At 33.7% G+C, this 12806-nt stretch overlaps 1 protein-coding gene across 1 annotated transcript in view; it reads right to left on the reverse strand.

Annotated features, from left to right (window-relative positions):
- Positions 1 to 1068: 1068 nt before the first annotated feature.
- The window catches only part of LOC143236972 (TWiK family of potassium channels protein 7-like), a 37342-nt gene continuing 25604 nt past the window's right edge, over positions 1069 to 12806 (reverse strand). Inside the window, exon 2 of the mRNA XM_076475723.1 lies at positions 1069 to 4990. Within this exon, the coding sequence (XP_076331838.1) occupies positions 4281 to 4990 (710 nt within the window). The 3' untranslated portion in view covers positions 1069 to 4280. The remainder of the gene's footprint in view (positions 4991 to 12806) is intronic.

A 12806-nucleotide genomic window follows, 5' to 3' on the forward strand; every position in this document is an offset into this window, starting at 1 on the left:
AAAATTAGAGAATGCGTAGACAAACAGCCCTTGTGCGCGAAAGTTCTAAAAAAGTAGAAAATAAATCTATTTTATTTTAGGATTTATTAAGTGAAATTAAATAATTACTTTTGTTTAAAGTAGGAATATTTTTAATCAACGTTTCATTTATCCTTTATTATTTTTTTCATATTTAAAAGCCACGTTATTTCGATGCTGCTTTAGGATTTTTTAATGGATGAAATTTTCATCGTTTTTATTTCTATATTGCTTTTCTGTAATTTTAAAAATCAAAAGTTTTTTAAAGATTATAGCTCTTTTTGCTTTAAATAAATTACAATGTGTTATATCTTATAATAAAAACGGGTTACATAATACTAATAGTATATGTGTTTGTATATTAAAAGAACAAATGTTTCAAAATATTCTGGTATAGCGGTAACTCTACGGATTTACAACAGTAAAATGAGGGGTTCCATTCCTCTCGATGAAGTCAGTAGATAGTCCAATGTAGCATTACTGTAAGAAAATACAATTGTTCCTATTTTCCAAAACAAGAAGTAAATAATATTTGTTCGATAACATGAGACAGAATTGTTTTTTTTTTCATGTAGAAAAATATAAATATTAATTTTGCTTTAATTCTTTTGAAATAATTTTAACTGAATACTTACAGCTGAAATCATAGATATAAAATAGTTTTTATTTTAAAATTTCAGTAGCCGTGATCCTTATAAAGTAGGGGCAATGAAAGTACTGCACGATCTCACCTTACAGACATATTGTATTTATTAATTAGTTGTGGATTGTTTAACTTTCTATACTTTCCGTGCAATGAGAATCTGTATATTTAAATATATGTATGTATGACTGCTCTCAGAAAATGTAATTTCGTGTGTTCGACGCAAAAGTAAAATATTTGATGAGTAATAATATGCCTTGAATATAAAATATTTATTAGAAGGTCCTCAAGTATTGTTTTCTAAACTGAAAACAGAGAAAATATCACAAAGTTAATTGAAGTACTGTTGTTGTTACTGCTCTGTAGTTTAACTATACTAGAAAATATAAACGGTACACAGGACGATATAATAACCAAAAATGAACTTTTTTTTTCGAATAGAAACTTAAGTTACATCATTCATACAGTAGTAAATTCCTTACAATAGTTTATTAATCGATCTGATGTTGAATCCTTTCAATTAGAATCAATTATTTAACTCACTGATCAAAATGAACAACATTTCACTTAAATTGATCCCTCTAATAGGTTTTATCATTTGATAACATTCGAAATACGAATATAGATACCAAGATATATTTAACAAAATAAAAGTTATACTCTAAAACTCACAGAAGATTTACCTCGTATTTCAACTAGTAATTACATTAAATTTATTTTTGTTTGAGATGAAATCCAATAGAAAATGAAACTTATATGTGGAAATTTAATTTTGATAAAGCCAACATTTTATCTTCTCGAAATCATCTATTACATTAAATCACTTATTAAGATAGCTCCTCATTGGCTTTTGTTTTAATAGGTTCGACACCAAGACAACTTAGAGTACTTAGTTTTACTCATAAAACGTTTATGATCTTATTTCTACCGTTAACACAGTTACAGTGTTCATCGCGACAAAGATAGAACTTTATATGCGGTAGGTGGAGCACAGATATTCCATTATGTAGGTTTGTGCTTGACAAAAAATAAACTCAATCTTCTTAATATATTATTTTATATATTATAATATTTGTTTTTTATAATAACCAGGAAAGTCATAACGATGTACTTTGGGCTTCCTATTTCAAAGTGTCTAGTTGCAGTAGTTTATGACTGATCCCCTAGCTTCAAGGAACTATATCAGTGTATTTCTTTGTGATGCAATATTAAAGAATTTAAGGTAGCATACATATTAATTTCAATATAGTTGGTTCTATCTTCAGTTACAAATATTATTTTTATTTATGTATATTACATTATAATTCATTCAATTATACCATTTATTGATATTAGCCCTCGATGTCTCAAATATTACTAGATGTTATATATCCTAGTAGTCTAAATTATGAGTGTTTACAAGCGTTTCTGGTGACATACCTTCTATGGTCCTTAAGTCTTCTTTTTCATTGTATTATACCAGGGAATTGACTCTTAAATTATGTATGTAGATTCTGAGGCTTCAAATGCTCCAAATTTTTTCTTGCTCGGGATTCTCATGTCTTTGTAACCCTGTTCCCTCTAATGCTAAATCGCTAACTTTATTCTTCATCTTAAGTTCTTGAATGCTTGACAAACTTACTCTCTCTTGATCCTGATAGAGATTCCTTTACATTATCCCTCTGACCCTCTTTTGAAAATGCTAACACAGCTAATGAATAAAATTATGTAATGAAAAACGAATAACATAAGTTGGGAATAGCCTCCCGATTAAAGGTGTTGATGACTTTCTTGCTTTGGGTTTATCAATAGTTAACAACGTATTGTGTATCCACTTGTTATTAAAATAACTAATATAAATACGGTTTATTCGTGTGCTCTTGTGCAACATATTATTTTATGTTACTCATATTAAGCATGTTAAACGATTACGAATAGTGTGAGAGATACAATCGATCTCTAATATGGATTATGTCGTTGACTGTGTCTACAGCTTATTCAAAGTTTGATAATATTACTTGAGTACACAATAAATAATTGACAAAGAACATGCAGGACTCATGATGCATGCCTTCTGTATTGAGAGCACATAATACATAGCACTAGATACCAAAAAAGTCAATTTTGTAAGAGAACAGTGTGATAAGGTAGAACAAGCGGAAAAAATGGAGATATATCATTAAGGCACATCTTATTAACTTCATTGAAATGCCAGTTCTATTATGATACAGGTTAAAATGATAACAGTAACCAAATTTATTACATATAGAGAGAGTTAAGTACGTTATACTGAAACAATTTTGGAGATCTGCAGTGTCATCATAGTCTATGCCCTTACGTCCAATCATGCTTTGTCCGGACGACCATATAGGATAAGAGCGTTTCAGCAAATCTTCCATTGGAAAAGGTTCTCTCTTAAGGCTCTTATGTCCAAAGCGATCATTTCATCTCTATAGGTTTGTATAGACTATCTAACGGACGAGGACAATGGTTTTCCAGTGCCTTTTTCAACAATAAAATCGAACAGAAAACTGACTGCATTGGTATATCGTTGTTTGGAATAGTATGAATACCCTTTTTACTCTACAGATGCTTATGGATGCGATGGTTGAACGGATATGTCATGGAAACATACTATTGACTTGTTTCTCTTTTCCAAACGGAGATACTTCTTGAATATTTTCATACTATTGTCAGGAACACCTTTTTATTCGTAGATTCTTACCTGTTACAAGACGCTGCACTTTGCTTACTACAGCTAGTCTTTTTATAGGTATTTTTATGGATAGTCCAAATTCCCAGTTGATCTATATGTCTTTTGTCCAATGGCTGTAAGTATAAGGGATATACCCCCATGTTGAAAATTCTAAATTTCTAATGTGTGTAAATCTTTATAATCTAAGTGGATGAATATTTTTATCGTAAATTGATGTTATATACCCACTCAAAAGTGATCATTTTTTGGTGACATCACAATACCTACGCAACTCCAAACAATGTTAAAACATAGTTCTGATACATTCCGTTATCTCGCAAATTTATATTGGCCTTGACTGTCACACAGCTTGCTGACTTATATATATATATTCAAAATCGTTTTAATATAACGTACTTAATTCGCTATATACCTCTATAAGTCTTGTAGTTTACGATTGCTTTATAAAAGGATATGAACCTCACAAGACACTATCAGAAAAATCATAAGTAGTAAAGAAATCCCAAATGATTTTCATTGAAACACATACACCAGTACTATAAATTAGGATTGTACTGATCCATTTGATCTCTGGCTAGGTTCTTTCGTAAATAATTATCAACGATTTTGCATTTTTGAGTTATTCAAACACTTTAAAGATCTAAATGATAGGATATGCCAAAATTCCGAATGAACCGAGTTCATCTCACATATTTCAGAAATCTCTATTCTTCCCTGTATTTACATTGAAGACCACCTACAAACTTCCATGGTAATCTGGATAACGTGGAAAGTGATCAAGTTACTTTATCATCATAAGCTAAGTCGTTATTTAGTTCAATTTTTAACTGGTGGCTGAACTAGCGCTCTCTCTGCTTATGTGGTGGCCCAGATTCTAGAACATGTGGGCAGTTTAAATCAGCCGATCACTAGTCACTCTAATTCTTAGTCATCAGAATCGTCGGAATCATTTACAATTCCTAGCTTCTTTCCAAGGTTTCTCACTTTATATACGACCTCTTCCTGGACGAGATTGAAACACATGGCGATGAGAGCCATGCCTCCAAGCAGATATAGCGAACAGATGACCAGTTTCTCTTGTGATCCCGCAGTGTCCGAAACAACCGTGTCACCGGGTACTAGATCACCAAACCCGATAGTACTGAGAGTAACGAAACAGAAGTAAGCACCATCTAAGTAGTTCCATCCTTCCCAGATAGAAAATAGAAAAGCTCCCCCACATATGTACCCTGTAATTAAGGCAAGACACAGAATTATAGGTACATTGGCTCTCGGTTTCCCATTGTCCCCTTCTTCTGACAAATCATCTAGAATGGCTTCCATTTTAACTTCCTCGGCGATTGGCTGCTGAATCCCAAATTTACTAGGCAGAGACGTATCGAGAGAGCCGTGAGAATTAGGGGTGTTTTCTTGTAGTACAATGTGGTGAACACGGTAGTGTTCAACATGGCGATGACGGTGACGACTGTCCTCGGGCTTACATCCACACAACCTACGGTAGACGTACTTAAAAGACTTGGCTAAAAGATCTCCTATGTTTGTCAAATACAGGAACATTAAAGGGATTCCAACGATAGCATACAGAATGGTCACCACCTTTCCCCAGTTTGTCTTTGGTGCAATGTTCCCATAGCCTGTAACAAGGAATAAATTTGGTAAGTAACAGTAGTTCAACATTACATAATATGGTTTGCCATATCATTAGATACTATTATTTGCTTTCACTCATGAGATCCTAGAATTATATAATTAATTCAGCTTCTTCTAGTTGACATTCTGGTTGCTTGACCTGCTCCAGGAACAATGACACCAGTTTGCTGGTTCTTCAGTTCTCCTGAATAACTATAAAATTAATTCAGGTAAAGAAAACAAGTATTAACTTTTGCAAATAAATAAATATTTTTGTGCTAATCTTTACCGTAATTCTGATTTATAAATTACTTAACTAAAAATAGTAATAATAATTCCACTTCACTTACTTAATCTAGTTCACACCATAACAATAGATGTTAATGAATAATGATGATATAAATAGCGTCTAAACTACTACAACGTATTACGTTTGTCGTATACCATCCGACCGCTTCTCAATGGCATAGTCGGCATGGCCAGATGGGTTAAGGCGTTCGACACGTAATCTGAATTCGCGGGGTTCAAATCCCCGTCACACTAAACACTCTCGCCCTTTCACCCGTGGGGAAGTTATAATGTTATGGTCAATCCCACTATTCGTTGGTAAAAGAGTAGCCCAAGAGTTGGCGGTGAGTGCTGATGACTAGCTGCTTTCCTTCTAGTCTTACACTGCTAAATTAGGGACGGCTAGCGCAGATAGCTTCCGAGTAGCTTTACGCGAAATTCAAAAAACAAGAAACAACATGAATGGCACAGCAGTATGTCTGCGGCCTCCCACCTCTAGCAACCGATGCAGACCACGCATAGACTACTGTGTAGTTTTGTGCTTAATTTCCAACATACAAACCCCTTTGTCCTGGTGTTTGGTGAAAGGTCTTATTAATGTTGGACCTGATGGACCAGGTAAAAAAATATATTAAATCTACCTTGTCCGTTCTGTTTCGTTTTGTTAATTGTTATTAAAATGAGAGATGTAATTATGTATCTCAAATTAAATGAGCTCTATTATGATACACATTTACTTTTGAAAAGTTTAAATTTTATATCACAACAAAAAACCTCTGTCGCGTTTCAAGAGGAAATACAAATGTATACATAGCACAGGGATAGACATTTAAAGAGAAGAAATGTCCCCAGGTGTTTGATGCGAGCAGTAAGTGGACTGGGCACCCGGCCTATTAGTATCTTGAGCCGACCATGTATAGAAGAGCAATGCAATGAGCACTCGTTCACTTATGAAACTTCCTCTGACGTTTCAGGATAACAACTCCTAAAAAAAATACTGTTTGCAAACGGATATAACGATCCTTTTGCGTGACATCCTAAATTCAAGCTAGTTCGACTTCCATTATATTATAGAATTTCGGAAAACTTCAACAACATAGAACTTGGAGGAAGCAGACCAGCGGGGAGTGTAAAACCTTACTTTTATTACACTACAAGCTTTTAGCTCTTTACTCGGAACTCTCCGCTGATAGACTGCACCTAGCAACTATTATTCAGTGGAAAGATTCGATTATTGTTGCTTAGCAACATTTTAGCACAAAAGACGGTTCCTAGTTTCTAGTAATTTTACTGTCCAATCTTTTCTTATTGGTTGTTTTTTTCACAGAGTGCATTGAAATTTGATTTAAATTTATTTTAACCTGATATGGATTGGAAGGATTTAGTGAAAGTTGATTTTTAGACAAGTTGTAGATGTGTTTCACTTATAACATACAACACTATATTCTGCAAAAAACAAACAAACAAGAAAACAACTAAAGACGAGTTTTAGAAATCGTTTGCTTTTAATTGAAAGTCTAATTAGTGTGAAGCTTTGCAAGTTTCTATCTTTATTTGTTTTAGTATATTTTGTCTGATTCATGATACTAAGCATTTAAAAATTAGGTGAGTTTCAAAACGTAAAACACTGTAACTTTATTTAAGTAAATAACGTAACACTAAACAGCTTCAATTAGCTTGACTTAATGTTACCCCGAATATTGTCTACTGTTTCACTCCCGATTTTTTATTGTGAAGTGTCCTGATCTAGGCCTTTTTTATACTCAGGGTACCTACATTAAAGTTCTAGTAAATGCATTTCCGAGAATTAAAGCAGTCCAATTAACTTGACTAAATGTAATCGTGCACACTGTCTACCATTCATTGGTGCTTTTGTTGTATACTGTTCTAGTCTAGTGATTGTTATGTAACAAAACTTAAGGTAACTATTGTAAGGTTGTATCAAATAAGTAGCCAAAATCGGCAAGTACGAAAAGGAGCCTACTAAGGGTAACAAGGTCTGGCATGGCCAAGTGGTTAGGGCACACGACTCATAATCTGAGGGTTGCGGGTTGGAATCCCTGTAAACACGCTCGCCGTTTCAGTCTTTGGAGTGTTATAATTTGATGGCCAATCCCACTATTCGTTAATAAAAGAGTAGCCTAAGAGTTGGCGGTGAGCGGTAATAACTAACTGTCTTCTCTGTAGTCTTACACAACTAAATTAGGAACGGCTTGCGCAGATGGTTTTCGTGTAGCTTTGCGCAAAATTCCAAAAACAAAGAAACAACTGACGCTAACATATAGTGTCGTGCGTAGACCAGTAAGAAGTATATTAAAAAGCAGACAATTCGACAGTTTATATGTAAAAAGTATTATAAACCAGTGAAGTGTATTAAAAGCAACAATTCGACAGTTTATATGTAAAAGTATTATAAGCATGATCACACTTTAGAAATGTCTTTAGTTAAGAAGAAGGAGAAGACATTTTTCAGCGAGATACTGAGATGAAACATTAATGATTTCTGTATTTGCTTAGTGAATTATATTAGAAAAATCATATTTTTACATCTAAGCAGGCATAAAAACGTTCGCTAGGAAATTCTTATTTTCTTAGAAAGAGATAACAATAACAGTTGTAAATGTTGAGCCCCTCTCTGTCCCATAGTTAAAACACTTAATTATACAAACAGAGTTTATGCATTTATTGCTTTTATCATCGGTATTGCTCAAGTTAAACCTACAGTGCTTTATCCAACTATTCAGTCATGTATTTTCTTATTACCCATAAATTCAATGCATGTGTTTCACAAACTATACATGGACCGTTCTTTTGTAATATAAATAAAAATTTATTGAGATCTACTTTTTTATCTTTTATCCAACTCTTAAATCAATAAGTATCCCTGTAAAAATATCTGTCCAGTTACTTTCATAATCATGCTAATAAAACTACGAAAACTAGCTTTGTTACATCCTTCAGAATTCTCAGTGTTGTTGCGATGTAGCTGTCTCTCTGATTATTTAAAAGGAATAGGCAAGGAAATGTGGTTATCAACCAATGTTACATTTCAAAGGCACCGCAAACCATTACATGGAAGTAAATAGAGCGAACCTCCTAAAGATATTATAAAAAAGGTTGATAAACCCTGGGAAAGAGGAGTGGTCCTTATAATTTAGCACCACATCACTGGATTTACTTTAATTATATATACTGACTTATACAAATATATCTGTGTGGAACGTTGAACAGTAAGTTGAGTAGACTTAACTATAGCCTACACACATTTCTCAAGTCTTTTTATATGATCTAAAGCTTATGTAATTAACGATCATAGTTTAACATCAGAAACTGTGCAATAAATCAAAATGACCTAAGAACATATCACTGCATGTTGTCATTTGGCTTGCACTTTCTCTACTAACGACTACTTACTTCCCCCACCTCTTTCCAGCAACAATAAATATATATATAGATCACCATGAGACAATGGTAGCTGGACGACATGCTCTACAAACTGTCCTTTGATTGATGAGGGTGGAGCAGGTCTGTCTATGGTAATGGCACTCGTTATATTGGTCATACACAAACCCCGACGTTATATCACTGGTTGATGGTTAGACATTACATAAATCAGGAACTAAGCGAATCTGTTGGTGTTTGACGTGTCGTCATACACATATGTTTTCAATAGACGAGAACGCTTCTATACGTCATAAAGAAAAACTAGCTTCTAACTCTTCTGACAAAGTTCAAGTTAAAAACAAAAGCTTTTACTGTTCATTTCTTCAAAGGGAACAGAAGCGAACCATATTTTACGGAATGGTTACAATCATTTTGTTACGGCAATGGCAGATAAAATGTTTTTGTTTGTTCGCACAAACGCATACACAAGGACTGTTTGTGTTCGCCGTTCCTAATTTTCAACTGGGAGAACAAAATGAAGGCAGTTGCCAAACTCTCAAGCTATCAAATATCACATCGAATAGTGATATTTCACTACTACTCTTACAGTCCAAAATTTGGATCACGTTTTTGCGGCAAAATGATGCGAAACATTACAATGCAAAAACAGTAACTATTTGGCTACCCTCAGTGCTCAAGAGCAAGTGAAATGCATAGAACAATAGAACGAATATTCCGATTGTTCCTTTCATTTTTGCACTCAAGTATTTTAATCGTATCTGTGCCATGACTGTATTCCAAATTAAACAGGAATAAACTCAAAATATTATGTGTACAACACACCAAAAATATTTCAATCATTATATTTTTCCATTATTGCATTCCAAGTTAAGCAGGAATAAACACGAAATATTAGGTGTAGATACACTTAGAATTTAATAAACTAATCGAAAGTTGTTTTCTTATTCTTTATATGTGGTAATTACTTCCGAGTTTGTTAATTTTCCACAATGTTTGTTAAATGTAGACATCCGAAAACAATATATTAATATACGATACTACGTAAGATGAATCTTAAAACTTGGGAAATTAATGAAGTACATTAATGTTTTAATACACACTTATTTGTGTGTTATATGTGAGACCACTAAAATGTGTAACGGTCCCTTAGTGGTACACTGGTATGTCTGTGGATCTATAACGCTAGAAATCGGGTTTTGATACCAGAAATTGGTAGAGTAGAGATATCCCATTATGTAGCTTTGTGTTTAACTTCCAAAGAAACGACCAGTCCATGTAATGGCAACGAAATATTTGTCTTTGATTATCTGTTCTTCTGGATTCTGTGAATCATATCTTTGATTTTGAACAGAACATATGGGCCTTCCAAACACTAACTTAACTTTACACTTTCTTGTGCTGGGTATTGTTCAACCATAACGCATCATCATGTAGATATATAGTCTTATCAGTATGAACATCATAAGGACTTTTCATTTTATCATTAGCTGATTTAAGTCGCGTATTATCATCAATAGTGCTCCTTAGTCTCTCTGCTTATTCTGTGTAGGACTCTGCTGAGTAAGTATAGAAAAACATGGGGCTAGAAATTCTTTTACAAACATCAATAGTGATGGTGCGTTACCTGTAGTTTCATATGATGCCATTTAGTGACTCATATATGACAGTAGAGGATTTTTTAAGTGATTAAAAAGTGTATACTTTTATCTCACCACCATGCCGTTGGAATAAGAATGATTGACAGTTTTCCTGGTATATTTAATTTCAGTGATCTGACACGTTTCTGCTAACAAGGAAGATAATTCAAAGATCTGTCCATGATCTAGCGAAGTTCCATAAAAGTCCAAATCTTGGAACGATTGCACTGATGAGTTTTCTTTGCTAGAGCTTCTGCATCCTAATTAAATTGAGAAAAACATATGCTTCTGACCATTTGGTTAAATAATGCTTCAAAACCTTGAGTTATTTATCACCACAGTTAATGTGTATTCAGTCAGAAGTCTGAATACACCAACAGCAATTCTCTCAAACAATGCTTCAAAACATTACTGTTATAGCTGCGTGTTTCTGTTTTTATGGGCCGTTTCAATCATAGCATAATACACATCACTTACACCACTTCCATAGAGATCCTCAGCATCAAACCCAATAAAATCTTGCTCTTACTCTTTCCATTGTCTTCTTAACATCTAAGTATTCAGCTGCTAGAATCTCACTATGCGTAGTACATCTTTGTCTTTAGGTTATATGGAGTATCTTTAAGTCATGAGAATTTTGTTTTCTGCTCCTTTTATCCATTCAGTAATTGGTTTCAAACTTTTTTGCTTTAATATCTCTCAGTTAAGTGTAGGACCATATTAATTCTTCTTCATCGCTTTGAATTATACTCTATTGTATTTTTGATTGATGACCCGGCATGGCCAAGCATGTTTAGGCGTTCGACTCGTAATCCGAGAGTCGCAGGTTCGAATCCCGGTCGCACAAAACTTGCTCGCCCTTTCAGACGTGGGGCGTTATAATGTGACGGTAAAAGAGTAGCCCAAGATTTGGTGGTGGGTGGTGATGAAGAGCTGCTTTCCCTCTTGTCTTACACTGCTAAATTAAGGACGGCTAACGCAGATAGCTCTCAAGTAGCTTTTTGCAAAATTATAAACAAACAAACAAACAATTTGTGATTGACTTTCTTTACTATCGTTTGCTCTCTCTTTGTATGATGTTTACATTCTTCGCTAATACATCAGTACTTTTTTCGTTCCACTGAGGTCAACACACAATGTTAAAGTTATATTCTTGACGTTTATGGAGACATCCCATTATTTAACCTTCTGGTTTGAAAAAAAAATCACTAGACATTTCAATGCTGTATGATCTGACCATTAGTAAACATATGCCCAAAATATGCAATGATAAAAATGACTTAAGACTGGAACAATAGTCAGTAGCTATCTATGAATTATACAATATATCATTTCTCTAGTATTCATTTCTTTGCTATAGTAAGCAATCACATGTTCTTTCCCTTGTTACTCTTGTGATAAAATTGCTCTTAGCTCAAAATCACTCTTCTATGTATCTAAAATAAGTGGATCTTTGCGAGTTGGGTAATGTAATATAGGAGTAGAAGTTAATTTCTTTTTCAATTTTTTAAAAGCATCTTTATAATCAGCATTCTAATAAAACTTATTTCATTTTCTAAGTAATTTGTGTAAAAAACGCGTTATGTCAAAAAATGATTTTACAAAATTATGATAGTGAGAGCACAAACTGAGATACCCTCTTATTTCGTAGAGGTTCTTTGGTGTTGGTTAATTCTGAACAGATTCAGTCTCCGATGAATCTATAGACACGCCCTCTCTACTGACTTTGTATCCAAGGGACCTCATCTGATGACAAAAATTTTATACAATTCCATTTAATGCTCTCACTTCTAAACTGGTCCAGAGCTATCTTTAGCTCATGATAAGCGTTATCAAAAGTTTTCCAAGTACAATGTACGATATTTCAGGGTGGTTCATACACTCCACTAGTCATTGCAATGCATCAACCATCTTACATAATTCAAATGCAAAATACAACAAACTGATATAACCTGTTTCTTGTAGTAAATGACACCTACTTTGTATTTATTTGGTCGAGTTGCACTTACCAATATCCACTCTTTAGTTCTAATGTTCAAACTATTTTAAGCGAACTAAACATCTGAAGTATAATAAACCTTTATAATTGGTAAATATCATTCTTTATGACTTCATTAACCTTTCAAACGCCGAACTTGAACTTGTGAATACATCCTTAATCTTCACAAGTACAGTGAGAGATACCTTAGGCCTTTTACTCAGTTCTATCGCTCTTTGTTCTTACGTGCTTTCTATATATTTAAAGCTTCAGTCTGTTTTGCAAGTGAGAGTTTCCTGATTATCTGACACATTGAAACTGAATTTCAGTATTTGATGTAAAAGTAATGACTATGCAGTTTGTCATTTTGCAATGTGTCATCCAGACTTGACTCAAATTTTATGTTTGATTGTTTGCATGTTGATTCCTCACAATCATGATTCAAATAACCCTGTTTCTAAAAGTTACTTTTTTATGGAACATTTATGAGACGTTTTTGTTCTGTTATTAATT

This window comes from Tachypleus tridentatus, chromosome 13, assembly GCF_004210375.1.
Source record: "Tachypleus tridentatus isolate NWPU-2018 chromosome 13, ASM421037v1, whole genome shotgun sequence".
In the NCBI taxonomy this organism is placed as follows: Eukaryota; Metazoa; Arthropoda; class Merostomata; order Xiphosura; family Limulidae; genus Tachypleus; species Tachypleus tridentatus.